The sequence below is a fragment of the Physella acuta genome, unplaced genomic scaffold (genome assembly GCF_028476545.2).
Source record: "Physella acuta isolate Inbredline_101_S28 unplaced genomic scaffold, ASM2847654v3 ptg000544l, whole genome shotgun sequence".
NCBI classification, from domain to species: Eukaryota; Metazoa; Mollusca; class Gastropoda; family Physidae; genus Physella; species Physella acuta.
Genome location: NW_026732063.1, coordinates 859,230 through 876,881, shown reverse-complemented (window position 1 = coordinate 876,881; position 17,652 = coordinate 859,230). Strand labels below are relative to the sequence as shown.

Sequence of the window (17,652 nt, the reverse complement as noted above, 5' to 3'; positions counted from 1 at the left end):
ATAGTCCAGTCGGGTTATTGTGGGTTAGTTCTGTGTACTTTTATATAGTCACTAAATCGTAGTTTGTGTACACGTTTAAGATTTAGAATCGCCTGTGTTTGTGTACATATTATATTAAAATACATGAAATACATAGTATTGCATACAGAAAACACAACAATGTTCAATTCTTAATAATCTCTTGTTTTTAAATTCCAAATAAAGTACATACCATTACAAAACAATACATGATCGCTTCATATGTTGGGGAGAAATCAAAGGCCGTCTAAAGTATGATTCAAATATCAGTTATTATAGACGGTTTAATTTTCACCCTACTTAAAAATTGGGTAGTATAAATTTTAAAGGATTTTTTTAAAATCTAGGCCTACATGTATATTATTCTTGTTTTTTTAAGCAATCAAAGAACTCCGAAAAATTTAAACTTGAAACTCCTGACTCAGTTATATATTTTAATGTAGGTTTAATTGACGCGTTAAACTTGATAGTTTTTATTAATTGTCAGACGTATTTGAAAATCGTTTAGTAAAAATTTAAAGACATGTTTGTTTTACCCGAATGTTCTCTTAATTGAATTTGTGCGTGTTGTCAAAGAAAGCGGGAAATTAAATTTCAAATTGCTGACGCTGTTACGTCCCTTTAACAATTAAAATTAATTAGCAAAAGCTTTTAATTATTAACCCCTTAAATTTTTTCCAGGTGCCTACGGTAAAGAGCTATCTCCTTAACAAGTACCAATATTTTGTCGCATCTGTAAGTGGTCGATCTAATTTAAGCACTTTAAAAAATGTTATGTTTATATAAGGCCGCTGTCATTCTAGGTCAGTTTCGGGTCACTTTAAACTCGATAGTTGAGATGACTATAATTTTCCCGGTAAAAAGAGAGTGAACAGATTTCTAATTCACATGAGTTCAATTTAGAATATAGTAAGTATATTTTCTTTTTTTTTTATATCATAATGTGTAAATTATACTAACCTGATTGACAAAATGACTTAAATTACTTTGTACATGAACATGCATCTTCTCTAATGGTAACAACAAAATGTTCAACGATTCATGGGTGGGGTTGTACTCAGCCATCGGCATGTAAGTAATAGATAAAGTGGTTATGAATGCATGTGAAACTTAACACCATATGACTGCAGATGCTATAGTCTTAATGAAATATTATAACTGCGAGACAAATATGTCACGTAAACGAAGTTTTTAACTTTAAACTCAATATTGCATTTTACCGAATCGATATATCGCGGTTAGTATTCGCATTTTACCCTCATCGTTAGTCACATCGACTAAAAATTTAAATAATTAAATGATCTGAAATCTATCTACAAATGTTTCCTTACCTTTCGATATAATATTGTTTCAATAAAATAGATGTTGTGTTGTGGCTTATCTACAGCAGGGGTCTCCAAACTACGGCCCGCGGGCCGGATGCGGCCCGCGAAGTCTTCTCATCCGGCCCGCGGAGATCTTTTTGTCCACGGAAAAACGTTTGTTGGTGATGGTTGAGGAACTTTGCCCAGAGAAATCAAAGACATGCCTGGAAGAAACTGGCCCCCAAACCGAAATTTGATAGTTAATGTGGCCCTCGGTCTGAAAAGTTTGGAGACCCCTGATCTACAGGAATCTTATTCATTAATAAATGGTAGATAACTCTCAAACTGACAACGCTTTTCGGGAACACCCTATATTATTTAAAGCAGGAAGAGTTCTTGCTCATGATCCTTAGCCCTAAATCGATTCGTCAAAAAACATCATTTTAAGGTAAAGCTAATCTGCATGTTCATCATAGTTTTAAATGGAATTAGAAGTACATTTTAAATAAACCGGGAGTGATCTCCTCTAAACTTTCTCGAATATTCTTATATAAAACAACAGGGGATGGGAACTCGGGATATAGTTATGATTTTTACAAGCTTTTATTTAACTCACTTCCTCGTCAGTCGCCAGTCGTCAGTCGCCAGTCGTCAGTCGTCAGTCTAGACCGAAATGCAGGAGTGAAAATTCGGACAGTTCTACTTGACCGATACGATTCACACTTGGCACGTGGGTCAAGACATCAGGACAATGCAATCTGAAATTAAATGTGACTTAATTGGATGCCTAATTAATTTTTTATGAATTAATTAAAATTTGGACCGAATCAATAGGCATGTCTATCCAACCACACTACACGCGTCATCACGTTCAATAGCTGCTCCATCACCTTCAGTAGGCGCGCCATCACGTTCAATAGACGTGCAATGGTTTTTAGTCATGTAACACTATTGTAAATAAAACATGTAAAGTACTGAAAAAAAATTCATAAAAAACGTTTTAATAACAAGCTTTTATGTACTAATGCACTAAAAAGTAGAAAATAAATTATACACTACTATTTAAATTACTATAAAGAAAAGCGTGGGTGTCTTCCTTAACATTAGTAAAAGTATCCAATAGATACTAAAGTGACCCACGCTTTTCGATCTAGTAATTTAAATAGTAGTGTATAATTTATTTTCTACTTTTTAGTGCATTAGTACATAAAAGCTTGTTATTAAAACGTTTTTTATGAATTTTTTTTAATCCATTTTAAATACATAAACTTTTTAAAATAAAATAGAATCCCATAGAAAAAAGTGTTGCACACCAAGCGAACGCCGAATAAAGATGTTCATAATGGTGCGCAATATTATTAGTACTTTATACATTTAGATGTGTTTTTGAGAATTCGTAAATAGCGTAAATTAGTACTTCCCGTCAACGGAAATTACTCAAAATTTAACAGAAGGTAGAGAATTAGATCTTTTACTTACATGTTAAATTTCATTTATCTATCTGAAATAGTACTCAAGTTATAGGCTTTTGAAAAATTCAAAGTAGAAAAAGTACCACTTCCGGTTATCGGAAATCGCTCAAAAGTTGATACGGATCTACGATTTTGATAAAATACTTATATATGAAATTTCATCAACCTAGCTGTAACGGTACTCAAGTAATCGTGTTTACACACACACACACACACACACACACACAGACACACAGACATACGGACAAGATTGCAAAATTATGTTTTTCCGTATCAGTGAGGTGTAAAACGTCGAGATTTTTTAAAAATCTCGATTTTTTTTTTTTGCACGATTACAATACTTTCTCTATACTACGTATATACGAGAAAGTAAAAATCTATTGGGTTTTAAAACGGAAGGATAAAGTCAGAACGATTTAAATAACATAACAAATTCTATAAATATTTATGTATGCCTATAGTAACCAAATTGTGTAAAATGTAGGCCTGCTGTAAATTTTTAAAAAATTATATTTTTTTATTAACCTCTATTTTATAATCGTTTATTTGACAAATACGCAATTCGTTTTTTTTTGTAAAAACTTACTTTGCCATATAGTATTTACACTATTCACAGTTAAATTTTGTCACCAAATTGTTGGTTAGCAATCGAAACCGAAGATCGAGAAAACCAAGCTGTATATTTTTAGCGAAACGGGAATTTATATTGTAGTAGAGTTCATATATCGCTGTTATAGATCAGTATTTTTAGCTAATATTAGCAAATTTCACAAACAAAACAAATTTGAAACAAAATATTTTACGTATTTCTATACTTAACTTGATGAGCGTAGACATAGTTGCTGACAACGGTAACATATGCCCTGAACAGATGCCTTTTTTTTGGTATATATTAGCAACTAATAATCTGGAATTCAAGTAAATTAACCAGATGCTAGTATTCTTACCCATTGATACTATGGACACAAACAACTGATTAATAACACTTTTTAGGCTGGATTTAAATGAAAAATCAGTATTTAAGTGTTATGACTGTTACATAGTTTAAAATGTTTAAAATATTAAACATTTGTTTCGTAGATGCCCTCAGGAATTCAGGTCAAGCTTGTAACAGAACACGTGAAATATTTGGAAGAACAGATACAAGTTCTGGAACCTGTTATAGGAAATATGAAAAATGTAAGTTTATATCAACTAAGAAAGTACCGTAACACTTAAAGTGTAAATGCATTTTGAACAGGATAATGTAGACATGTGACGATTAGCGTTTTACAAAGTGCATTTGCTAAGAATTACAACCCAAGACAGACTGTTTATAAATACAGCACGACAACACGGGGCCACTTAAAAATATTGTTGTTGTTTGCTTTAACCAGGTTGTTACAAAAAGTAAGGCGTGGCTAGAAGAAAAAACTGACCAATCATCTGTCAGCTACATCGATTTATCACAAGAACTGGACACAGCAGCCACGGCCTTGTTGGATGTGACGTCACATATTTTAAGTCAGTACTCTAATAGTTTTTATAATTTCTAATTACAAATCTCAAAGCCTATGGTCTTGTAGCCGCCTATGTCTTTAGTATTGACTCGTTTCTATTTAGAAAATGCAACGAAATTGTTTTACAGTTTACAGATATTACGAATACTGTGTTAAAGGGATATAACTGCACTTTATTGTGAACGAACTACAAAACCAGTTTCCGCTTTTTAATTTATATAAACTCTATATTACATTAGTGATTTTTGTAAATCCTTATATTTAACAAAAAATGAAGAATTAACAAAAACACTTTGTAGCCTTATTGGCCATATAACAAGTTTCAAGATCATTACGATGTTATAGAACGTTAAAAGTCTATGATCATGTAGCCTGTTTATTACGTATTCACACGTTTCAGCTGAATAAATGCGACAAAATTGATTTTTAGTTTAGTTTACAGATCTTGCAAAAACTATGTAAAAAGGATATAATTTCACTGTCCACTCATAAGCATATAAGTTTTGCTTTATGTATAAATCATATCCCACTATTCTATCTTGTAAATCCATTTAAAAAAGTGAAGAATTATTCTATCACATCGCGTAACATTATTCATCCTAAGAAAAGGTGAAGAGTAATGGTGGAACTAGGCAAAAAAAAAGGCTCCGCCGCTAAAAAGATTATATATATATATCTATATATATATATCTATATCTATATATATATATATATATATATATATATATATTTATTTATTTATTTATAAATATTTGTAGCCTGCTTCACTAAATTTGAAGTAATCTATTTCCAGTGTAATTTAATCTATTTCATTGCAATGTATAACCATTCTGAGACAACAAACCAGACACAATTAGGCCTAAGCCCAAATTAATTTCGGGTATGAAATAAACATGTTTTATCATTTTTAGTATAGCAAAGGCAAAATAGCTTGTGAAAAGTATATAAACATGTAAGATGGATTTGTGCAATGGTTTCTCGCTTTATGTTTATTTTTATAACTTTTTGTATTTATTTTATTAATTTTAAATGCATTCAATTTTATAGATATACGATTCTTAAGCATGTCTTATTTAAATTATAATCAACAGAATCCATTGCTTTTTAATTTACATAGTAAAGAACTATTTAAATGAGCTTTGTTTGCACCCCTATTTTAAAGAAGGACAGTATGTCATGGAAGTGGTGTGAACGTTTGCCCATCTTTCAAACCAGCTCTTGAAGATTATAAAATATTTTTCTACGCAACAGTGTGTGTTGGTAACTGTAGAACAATTACTGCTACATTAGATTTTTTTTTACAAATCCACCATCAAGGTGCACAAAAACATTTATGAAAACAAAATGTATTGTTTTTTTGGTCGGAGTAGGGTCCCTTAAACGCACTGACCCCCAACCCCGAATTGCTGGGTCTGGCGGCATGGTAGTTCCGCCCGTGCTGAAGAGCCGTTATACAATGTTGTATGTTTTTAAAAACACTTTTGGTTAATTAAGTAATAATTGAACACATGTTACTCATAAATTAGTTAAACATCCGTGTAAAAAAACAGCATATGTAATATATATATATATATATATATATATATATATATATATATATATATATATATATATATATATATATATATATATATATATATATATATATATATATATATATATATATATATATATATATATATCTTAGACGTTTAAAAAGACTTTTTTTCAAAACATTTGGCTCATGTTCAACTTTTTTTTTTCATCAGAGTATTACATTAGATAATAGATTACATTATAGTTTTAACTAGCTTAACTAGTAAAACATATTGTATACAACAACAAAATCATTGTTAACTTCAACTGCAATAAAAAATAAAATTTAAATCCCCATCCACCAGATGAAGACAACAAGTTTGTTAACAAACCAACGCCATCTTTAGCACAGCCTGACACACAGACAACAGCAACATTTCTAACAGTAGAATCACCAACACAAATCAAGACACAAGTTCAACATACAGCGGGTACGTCTTACTTTTGTTTGGTATAACTAGTTAAGTAGCTGGATTGTAAGCCGTATACAATGTTAAAGCTTGTGCGGTTTGATACTGTTTAATTTTTAAAAAAGAAAATAACTTTAATTTTGTGTATTGTTTTTTAAAGAACCTAATTTCCAACATTTCATTCCTTTAAAATCATAAACTGAATATGTGTGACTATTTTCAGTTAAAGAACATCCTGACCTAGAGCGTAGACTCTCCTATATTGAAACAACACTATCTTCACTACAGGACACACAACACAAGTCTACAGATGACATAACAGAAATAAATCAATGGAGAGACAACTTTGTTTCAGAACGAAGTGACATGTGGGTAAACATTGAACAACTGACTAAAAAACAAAAGCAGAATTTTAAAAATCTTAGAAAACAAATGAGTGAACAGGATAACAAAGTAAAGGAGCTGAACAAAGAAATTGAAATTTTAAAAGAAAAAGAAACCATGTCTAACCAAACACTAGAGAAACTGACTCTAGATATGAAAGAATATGAAAACAAAGTGCGCAAAATAAACAAAGAGATGCAAGATATAAGAGACAGTATGAAAAAAGAAATTAAAAGCCATTCTGATTTGATTGTTTCCTTACAACAAGAAAATAAAAAAACCATTGTCAAAACATCAACCCAATTTGAAAAGCTGCAATCAAAGGTATATTTTAAAATTGCTGTGCTTTTTGTCCACAGTTCTATTATTACTTGCAATTTAATTTACTACAAATTGTTAAAAGGGGCAGTTGACTAATTTAACCTATAATCATAACTTTTATATAAATGCTAATTGTATGTTAGTTTTAATATGCAACAAAAATAATTATTTGTAGAAATCTTTAATTATGATCGTATGTCATTTAGAACAATGTGATGTACAAACTCCTACAACAAAGATTGATGCCCATTGAAAAACTGATTCAAATCTTTAACCAGAACTTGGAAACTAGAGAAGAAAAATTAAATAAGGTATTTTTGAAATACTGTTTAAAAATCATTTGCAACATTGATAAATTCTAAATTATTCCAGTAATGTACACAATTATTGGGAATGCACTGAAAAATAGTTTTGATAATTAAATAAGAATATACAATAAATCATTTCCTTTTCTTAAAAGTAACCATTATCTATTGAAGCTAGTGGGTCAGTAGATATGTGATTGTTTCATTTATTTCCTTTACACTTTATTTTAATTTAGCTGGGTGAACTTGAACATACTATTTCAAAGTTGTCTAACGATTTTCATCTCATAGGTAAGTTTGCTTTGTAAAAAAGTTTTTAAAACTTATTTATATAACAATAGTGATTTTATGAAAATTCTATCTATTGATTTTCTCGTTTAAATGTAACAATAGTAAAAGATATCAAAAAATTCTCAATGATAACCAATCGGTAAAATGTTTTATACGCTCTCTCTAAATCTCTTACTCTCTGCATTTCTATTACACGGACGTACGAGCATACAAACCATAAAGTGATGTTCGTTAGAAAGACAGACCATAACGTGATGTTCTTTAGCCAGACAGACCATAACGTGATGTTCGTTAGCCAGACAGACCATAACGTGATAAAGAATGAACATTTCACTCACACATAGTGCCAGTCTCTAGACCCGTGGGTTTCCGTCAGGTGTTTGTTTCCTCACCTGGTACATTACACCACCTGGTACATTACACCACCTGGTACATTACACCACCTGGTACATTACACCACCTGGTACATTACACCACCTGGTACATTACACCACCTGGTACATTACACCACCTGGTACATTACACCACCTGGTACATTACACCACCTGGTACATTACACCACCTGGGACATTACACCACCTGGTACATTACACCACATGGTACATTACACCACCTGGTACATTACACCACCTGGTACATTACAGCACCTGGTACATTACACCACCTGGTACATTACACCACCTGGTACATTACACCACCTGGTACATTACACCACCTGGTACATTACACCACCTGGTACATTACACCACCTGGTACATTACACCACCTGGTACATTACACCACCTGGTACATTACACCACCTGGTACATTAGACCACCTGGTACATTACACCACCTGGTACATTACACCACCTGGTACATTACACCACCTGGTACATTACACCACCTGGTACATTACACCACCTGGTACATTACACCACCTGGTACATTACACCACCTGATACATTACACCACCTGGTACATTACACCACCCGGTACATTACACCACCTGGTACATTACACCACCCGGTACATTACACCACCTGGTACATTACACCACATGGTACATTACACCACCTGGTACATTACACCACCTGGTACATTACACCACCTGGTACATTACACCACCTGGTACATTACACCACCTGGTACATCACACCACCTGGTACATTACACCACCTGGTACATTACACCACCTGGTACATTACACCACCTGGTACATTACACCACCTGGTACATTACACCACCTGGTACATTACACCACCTGGTACATTACACCACCTGTTACATTACACCACCTGGTACATTACACCACCTGGTACATTACACCACCTGGTATGTCGGGGGCGACCTACAGCGGTCTATCCTAGTAAAGTAAGACATTTACAGAGCTGTCGTCTAAAATTATCTAATTAATTAATTTCAATTAACGTCACATCATCCATTTATGTTTCTAATATTAAGACGGAGTCTAATGAGAGCCAGGGGTTAAATATAAAATAATAACTAGAAAACATTAATAATTGTTACATCGAATAGCATCGTAATAACTAATTATTTTACTGTAACATGAATTGAGCAACACAAAAGGTTGATTGTGCCAATCTTGTCATCAGTTTTTTTTTAAATTACATTTTCATAACTTTAAGAGAATAACTTTAGTTCTAGTAATTCTTGTTTCGATAGATAAACCTTATATACCTAAACTATATTGTGATCATATATGGACTGAATGCTTCTAACATGATCAATATAACATTTGTTGTACATTTAGTGTGGTATTACTTCACCTACTACCCTCGTAGTTTCAATACGTAGGACACGATAAACTAACACCACTAAAACTGAGGACCGTACTAAACTAGTGGTCTAGTGTTTCAATTTGTGGTCTTAGACAAAATTATGTTTAATTTTATGGATTATTATACATAATTTATTTATTTTTTTAAATTGTTTCATTTGTGTTTGGCATTTTTACTTACATTCTGAACTGCATACAAAACACATATAAAGATGTTATGTTTAGAGTTAATAACACAAACTAACGAAATGACAAGTCGCAAATATTATGAATTAAATAGTCAAAACATATGTGAAAATAAACATATAAATCATACATATGTTTTCTAATCAACAGAGTCACGTGTATGTAACAGATATGCTTGTAATGTAAGGCTTGTTCGTCCCACATCTGTCAGTGATGGATCAATCATTTCAACATTTGGTGAAGTACGTGAATATAACGGTCAACATTTTAATCAAACAACAGGAAAATTTGTATCACCACATGATGGTTTATATCTTGTCTGTGTAACTCTAAATGAATGGGAAGGTAAACTGATTAGAGTCGCTGTGATGGCTGGAGACGTGTGGTGTAAGTTTATAGAAGTGAAATGTGCCAACACTAGCACTGCTGGGTCAGTGGTTGTTGACATGAAGAAAGGTCAAGATCTTTACTTTAAAGTGTTACACGCAGATCATGGCGCAAAGTTATCCGGCTTCAGTAGTTTTACTATCGTTAGTTTATAGAAGTACAACACAAACCGTGGTGGATGGGAAATTCTCAAAAAAATAAAACATGTAACCACAATTTTAAACATGCGCTAACAACTTACTACATATCTATAAAAATGTAATGGTTTGTATGTTGTTTTTTTAGTCATCATTATACAGTTTCAACTAATTCCATGTGATCACCAATTAATATATTGAACGTGATCAATAAGGACGGGGGAGCAGACGAGAACATAAAAAGTCGTATCAACAAGGCTAGATGTGCCTTCAACTCACTGCGCCCGATGTTGAGGTCCACGGCCCTGTCACTCCGGAGCAAAATTGGGATTTTCAACACAAATGTCAAGGCAGTGCTACTCTATGGCTCGGAGACCTGGAGGGTAACGAAGACAAATACTGATACGCTACAGGCGTTCGTAGACAAATGCTTACGACATATACTTAAAATAAGATGGCCAGACAAAATATCAAACAAAGACCTGTGGCTAACTTTAAAGCAACAGCCAATAGAGACAGATATCGAGGCCCGTAAATGGGGATGGATCGGACACACATTAAGAAAAGAAAAATAAAACATCGGAAAACATGCTTTGGAATGGAATCTCCAGGGAAAAAGAATGGTGGGCCGCCCAAGGAAGACATGGAGAAGAACGGTTGAAGAAGAGGCGAAAACAGCTGGGCTCACATGGGCACAGATAAAGGGAGCAGCCCAAAACCGATTCCGATGGAGATGTGTGGTTGCAGCCCTTTGCTCCCCAGGGGCCACAAAGGAATGATGATGATGAACGTGACCACAAGAAACAAATAAGATAAATCTATTTTTAAATTTCTTTTATTTCGATGTATAAGAATTGTATGTGTACCATTTTATTTTCTAAAAATAAAACCTATTTTTTGTGTGTATAAAATATGAAATTGAAACCGCATTTTCAGACACACCAAATGAACTATTTAAAAAAAATAAAAAATGCCGGAATAAGTTTACTTTAGGAGCTTAAATATGTGTCGGATATATTTTAAAAAATTAATCCATGTTACTTATTTGTAAATATTTGGAAAGATATTGCCAGTAACTTTTTTTGTGTTTGAATGTAAAAAACTAATAAATCAGTTATTCTCGATACAAAAACCACTACTGTGATTTTAGTCAGTAACATTATTAATCAACACCTATACGAGCACACACACACATAAAAGACCATACATAAGTCTATATACATATATATACATATATATACATATATATACATATATATATATATATATATATATATATATATATATATATATATATATATATATATATATATATATATATATATATATATATATATATATATATACATATAGTATGCATTTTGGACATGCTATCCTTTTATAAAGAGACATATAGCTGTGCTGCGTTGACCAAAACACAACCGTTAAACTAATATCTGAACTCTGTCCATTAATTTATCTAAATTTAGCACCGCCTGTGTTACACAAGCTTAAAATAAAATTAAGAAACAGGCGGGCAGAAAGGGATTTTAAAAAAATGTTTAGTTAAGTCTGTTGGTTTAGGGTAGAGAAATAATTGTTACGGTAAATTAAACAAACCTACCCGATTTCATTTTGTCTTTTTAAAATAAAAAGCAAAACACTGTAGCTTACATGGATTCACACCAAAAAAAAATCTCTCATGGCGGTTAAGTAGATGATTCACCCTTAACATTTACATCTGTTCGCCACAGAGCTCAATAAAGACATATAACTCAGCTGAAGTGAAATACAGTCAATAGCCAAATGTTTACAATCATTGAAGTAGTATTGACCTGCCAACCTAAGTGTAGACTACTATTTAGATGTAATAAATTAAGTAGTATATTGAAATAGCAAATTAATACATTTAAGGACCTGCATATAAACATTTAAAAAATATATGTGATGAGAAAACCAGGATTTTAATATCCTAACTTGTATTATGTCATTTTAACTTGTAAAACTTTACAATGTTTAATGCAACTCTTCACTCTACGCCGACGAAATTGTTTATATAATTTAGTAAATGGCTGATGTAGTACCTTTAGTAGGGTACAGGCACCTAAACATACACGATCAGCTGGCATATACTCGCCATGTATTGATCTCACTTTCACACAATAGATATAGCTGATAAAGTCATAGCATGTGTAAAATGGATGATAACGCTAGTAAAATGTTTTCTATATTTATCGAGAAGATAAATGACAGGAAATTAAGCTAAAGAACGGGCCAGTACAAAGTACACTCACAAACGTTCCTACACGGTAGAGGTAACTTGTGTTATTGCCTTTACATTTCGATCATTGAAGCGCAGCGGCATTTTGTTATTGTGTTGAACTACGGTGTCTAAAACAAAGGACAAAAACAACTGAACACTTTGTTTTATTCTTCTGTCAAAAGTGAGTTACTTTTTAAAAACGTAATGTTAAGCTTAAACCGTGTTTAACACAAAATATATACGACAAGAATAGAAAGTTGAGTTAAATGACCCGAAATTAATCGTTTATAACTATTTTCAATAAAAAAATATTTGATTATATATATATAAATAAATATACATATATATATATATATATATATATATATATATATATATATATATATATATATATATATATATATATATATATATATATATATATATATATATATATATATATATATATGTATGTATATACAGTGGCGAGGTCGGGTGGTACCCGGTGCGGCACTTAATGGTGTCACCCCCTCCCCAGAGGCGTAGCGACCCTTCCCGGGGACAAACTTTCAAATTTTCGAGATTTGCAATCCCCCCCTCAAATTTTCAAGTTTTTCTCTATATATTTTACTATTTTTTGCCTTGTTGTCACCCCCCTAAATGGTGTAACCCGGTGTGGTCCGCACCCCCCCCACTTGCTACGCCTCTGTATATATATATATATATATATATATATATATATATATATATATATATATATATATATATATATATATATATATATATATATATATATATATATATATATATATATATATATATATATATATATTGTGTATAATAATTGTTTGATTCGCATGATGTACTGTGACGTGAAAAAAATTTAATATTTTATACGACAAGAATAGAAAGTTGAGTTAAATGACCCGAAAGTAATCGTTTATAACTAGTTTCAATAAAAAAAATATTTGATTTTATATATATATATATATATATATATATATATATATTTATATATATTTATATATATGTATAGTGTATAATAATTGTTTGATTCGCATGATGTACTGTGACGTGAAAAAAAATTAAATATTTTATAACGTCTTCCTAAATCGCAATGTGCGTTCCAGTGTGTTTATTCTAACTATTTCTGTTTTACTCAGATGCGTCCTAGAATTCAGGTCAAATATGTTACAAAGCACATGAAGTATTTAGAAGAAAACATGAAAGTCATTAAACCTGTGGTTGAAGCTTTGCGAATTGTAAGTTTTCACTGCCTGCATTCATCATAGAATTGGTGCTTTTTACTAGCTGTTATTTAACTGCTTCCTCGTCCAGTCTGTCGTCAGTCTGTCAACAGTCTGTCGTGATAGATCGATACTCTCAAGCAAAATTTCGGGCACTTCTAACTGACACATTCGTTTTAAATTTGGCACTTGGGTCAAGAAATGAAGACAAGACAATCCGACATTAAATTTGACTTAATTCAATGCCTAATTAATGTTTCTATGAATTAATTATAATTGTGTCCAAATTAGTAAATTAAAAAAAACGTAAAGTACTTAAAAATAAACAAAAAACGTTTTAATCACAAGCTTTTATATAATAATGCACTAAAAACTATAACATAAATGATGTTTTGAAGTATATAATAATACCCACACTATTTAAATAACTATAAAGAAAAGCGTAGGTCTCATCTGAAATATTAGTAAAGCTATTCAATAGATAATAAAGTGACCCACGCTTTTCTATATAGTTCTTTAAATAGTAGTGTATTATTATATATTTAAAGAAAATCAATTATTTTCAAATTTTTATTGCATAATATATAATAAACCGGGAGTGATCTCCCCTAAACTTTCTCGAATATTCTTATATAACTTGGAATGTAGACATGACTTTTAATTACTTAAACTTTTAAAAATAGAATAGAATCTCATAGAAAAAAACATTGCGCACCAAACAAACGCCGAAACAAAATGTGCATAATAGTGCGCAATATTATTAGTACTTTAAAAATTTACATTAGTTTTTTGAGAAATCGGAAGTAGCGTAAATTACTACTTCCGGTCAACGGAAATTACTCAAAGTTTAACAGAAGGTAGAGAATTAGATCTTTTACTTACATGTGAAATTTAATTTATCTATCTGAAATAGTACTCAAGTTATAGGCTTTTGAAAATTCAAAGTAGAAAAAGTACCACTTCCGGTTGTCGGAAATCGCTCAAAAGTTGATACGGATCTACGATTTTGATATAATATTTATATATGAAATTTCATCAACCTAGCTGTAACGGTACTCAAGTTATCGTGTTTACACACAGACACACAGACACACAGACCCACACACACACAGACATACGGACAAGATTGCAAAATTATGTTTTTCCGTATCAGTGAGGTGTAAAACGTCGAGATTTGTAAAAATCTCGATTTTTTTTTTGCACGATTACAATACTTTCTCTATACTACGTATATACGAGAAAGTAAAAAGTGGTTATTAAAACGTTTTTTTATGTTTCCTTTTTATATTGAGCTTGTTGAAGATAAATATACAGTAGGTCCTATATTATTTAAAAAAACTACAAACACTAAAAACAACCAATGTTCTCAAATAACATGCTGACACACATTTTAACGCTAAGACAAAATGCTTTATGTCGTCAGGCTGTAGAAAAAAGTAAGACTTGGTTAGAAGATAAAAGTGACAACAAATCTTTGACATATAGCGATCTTTGTCAAGAACTTGAATCAGCTACCTTGACAATGTTGGATGTAGCGGCTCATATCTTAGGTAAATATTTTAAAATAAGTCTATTTTATTTTAATTTATATTCTGGAGTATCAATTAAATAGCAGTCATGTAATACAAAATAATTACAGGTAAGCCTGGAAAATTATAGATTTTTGTTTTTGATATTCTAAGATATTATATTTTAATATATCAAATACCTTAAACAATGTTGCAGAAAAAACAAATTATACTTTGCAAAAAAAAAAAAAAAAAAAAATCAAAACAAAAGTCAAAACTAGAAATTATTAATTGTTGAGAAAAAGGCATGGATTCCTATATATATTTTTAAAATAAATATCATTCATTTAAAATTACAAGACGAAAATAACGACAATGTTGATACTAAAGAAGAAACGTCATTTTCATCTCAGTCAAGGCAACAAACAGCAACAGAAAAACTTGACCAAAGTCAGTCAACAAGTGAAATTCTTAAAGAACATTTTGACCCATCAGGTATACATAAATAACTAATGGAATATGCCCGTTATTTCTGTATTTTTCTAATTTAAGACAAATGCCGTTTAAATACTTTTACTATGTTTGGCAGTTGAAAGTAACTATTAAACATTAAAAAGGCTGGAAACAATTTCGGTTGTCAGGAAACACGATATATCCTACGTCATTTAGAGTTTTCCGGTACTTTTAAAAACGCTATGGCATTTTTATGTATGCACTTATAAAAATCAGATTTAAACGACTTTCATTTCAGTATATATTAAATTTTTTGCCACGACAAACGTTTTGATAGAGCTACTGGTCAGTATTCTAAAAGGTTTGAAAATAGCTTTTTTTTTAGTATGTAAAAGTTTCACAATTTGCATATTATTTAAACATTTTTTCTAAATTAGCCATTACGATTGCCTAGTGGCAAAAGTTTAATTTTTGCATGAAGATCAATTACTGAAACATATGGTGGGCATTGTTTAAAAAATAAAAAAAGTAGTAGTCTTGTCAGTGTAAAAAATGCGAACTAAGAAAAAAAGCAAAGAGAAACGAAAAGCAAGACACGAGAATACCATTTCTTTGTACTTTGTAAAGCTGATTGTCAGATGGAGATAATATTATTAAATGCATGAGAAAGCCAGCTCTCGAATGATGCCTAACACAATATAATGATGAATATTAAAGTTTCAGTAGAGAGCTTGTAAATTCGGGAAAAATGCTTATAGAATGAGTCATAGAAAGTTTATTTGAAACACATTTAAAAATTCTCCCATTAAATTTATTATTTTCTTAATACAAAAACGAACATACAATTTAAAAAATGCAAGAAACCCAGTAGTGCGACAAATTTTGATTGTGGTGATTTTTTTTTTTGTGCGGGGGGGGGGGGGGGGGGGCATTAAACTAATGTTTTTAACGGACCCACAATTTGAAAATTCATAAAAATTTGTTTGAAGATATGCACTAAAAACTTTTAGCTGAGTACCCCAAGATATGGTAGAAAAAATAAATTCATTGTTTATTGGACTAAAAATATAATATTTATGAATGGTGGAAAACCTACGAAGGGGTTAATTTTCAAGATGGCCGCCGTTGTCATAGTCATCATGATTTTTCGCAAATGTTTTTGGACATGCATAATTTGATGTACCTTAAACAAACAAAAACATTATTGTTTTCTAAAAAGTATTATTTTTTTTACCAGCGCCTATCCGATTAGACAAAAAGTTATAAAACAATACAATAATAAACGTTGAATAATTACAATGTATTTTTCTTGGTCAAAAGGTAGCATATGCCATACAGACATTATTACTACTGCGATTTATTTAAGTTTATAATGCCATAGAAATATTAAGTCGACTTGAGCAGATAGAGACAGCCATATCTTCTCTACAAGACGTCAGTCGACTTGAGCAGATAGAGACAGCCATATCTTCTCTACAAAACGTCAGTCAACTTGAGCAGATAGAGACAGCCATATCTTCTCTACAAGACGTCAGTCGACTTGAGCAGATAGAGACAGCCATATCTTCTCTACAAGACGTCAGTCGACTTGAGCAGATAGAGACAGCCATATCTTCTCTACAAGACGTCAGTCGACTTGAGCAGATAGAGACAGCCATATCTTCTCTACAAGACGTCAGTCGACTTGAGCAGATAGAGACAGCCATATCTTCTCTACAAGACGTCAGTCGACTTGAGCAGATAGAGACAGCCATATCTTCTCTACAAGACGTCAGTCGACTTGAGCAGATAGAGACAGCCATATCTTCTCTACAAGACGTCAGTCGACTTGATCGTATAGAGACAACCATGTTTTCCATACAAGTCACCAATATCAAGTCTACAGATGACATATCAGAAATAAAACAATGGAGAGACAGCTTAGTAAGAGAACTGAGTAAAATGGGGGTAAACATTGAACAACTAAGTAAAAAACAAAAGCAGATTTTTAAAAGCTTTAGAAAGCAAATTAGTGAACAATATTCCAAAATAAAGGAGCTAAACAAAGAAATTGAAAGTTTGAAAGAATTAGAGTCAAAGACATCGCTAGATATGAAAAAATATGAAAACTATTTACTCAAAATAGATAAGGAGATGCAAGATCAAACAGATTAAA

At 31.6% G+C, this 17,652-nt stretch overlaps 2 protein-coding genes and 2 long non-coding RNA genes across 4 annotated transcripts; all 4 read left to right on the top strand.

Moving 5' to 3' along the window:
* Positions 1-1,710: 1,710 nt before the first annotated feature.
* LOC131946055 (uncharacterized) lies at positions 1,711-4,290 on the top strand. Its single transcript, XR_009387653.1, has 3 exons — positions 1,711-1,770; positions 3,875-3,973; positions 4,171-4,290. It is a non-coding gene; the product is annotated as an uncharacterized LOC131946055 (long non-coding RNA).
* A 622-nt stretch (positions 4,291-4,912) lies between these two features.
* LOC131946091 (structural maintenance of chromosomes protein 3 homolog) lies at positions 4,913-10,086 on the top strand. The gene is made up of 6 exons (XM_059306733.1): positions 4,913-4,925; positions 6,174-6,299; positions 6,502-6,986; positions 7,190-7,294; positions 7,525-7,579; positions 9,695-10,086. Exons 1-6 carry the CDS (start codon positions 4,913-4,915, stop codon positions 10,084-10,086), a joined length of 1,176 nt encoding a protein of 391 aa, XP_059162716.1.
* A 2,288-nt stretch (positions 10,087-12,374) lies between these two features.
* LOC131946149 (uncharacterized) lies at positions 12,375-15,080 on the top strand. Its single transcript, XR_009387665.1, has 3 exons — positions 12,375-12,491; positions 13,453-13,551; positions 14,960-15,080. It is a non-coding gene; the product is annotated as an uncharacterized LOC131946149 (long non-coding RNA).
* A 172-nt stretch (positions 15,081-15,252) lies between these two features.
* Positions 15,253-17,651, top strand: LOC131946090 (uncharacterized). The gene is made up of 4 exons (XM_059306732.1): positions 15,253-15,280; positions 15,405-15,539; positions 16,879-17,444; positions 17,532-17,651. The coding sequence occupies exons 1-4, from the start codon at positions 15,253-15,255 to the stop codon at positions 17,649-17,651; spliced, it is 849 nt and encodes a 282-aa protein (XP_059162715.1).
* Position 17,652: the final 1 nt, after the last annotated feature.

What these genes read in the sequence shown, in the direction of transcription:
- LOC131946091 (XM_059306733.1), top strand. An exon ending in TTGAAAAGCTGCAATCAAAG is followed by an intron (nt 6,987 to 7,189) that starts GTATATTTTAAA and finishes TATGTCATTTAG; the next exon opens with AACAATGTGATGTACAAACT. An exon ending in TAACGATTTTCATCTCATAG is followed by an intron (nt 7,580 to 9,694) that starts GTAAGTTTGCTT and finishes TCTAATCAACAG; the next exon opens with AGTCACGTGTATGTAACAGA.
- LOC131946090 (XM_059306732.1), top strand. Translation starts at nt 15,253, where the DNA reads ATGTTGCAGAAAAAACAAATTATACTTT. An exon ending in GAAAAAACAAATTATACTTT is followed by an intron (nt 15,281 to 15,404) that starts GCAAAAAAAAAA and finishes TAAAATTACAAG; the next exon opens with ACGAAAATAACGACAATGTT. An exon ending in AGAACATTTTGACCCATCAG is followed by an intron (nt 15,540 to 16,878) that starts GTATACATAAAT and finishes ATAATGCCATAG; the next exon opens with AAATATTAAGTCGACTTGAG.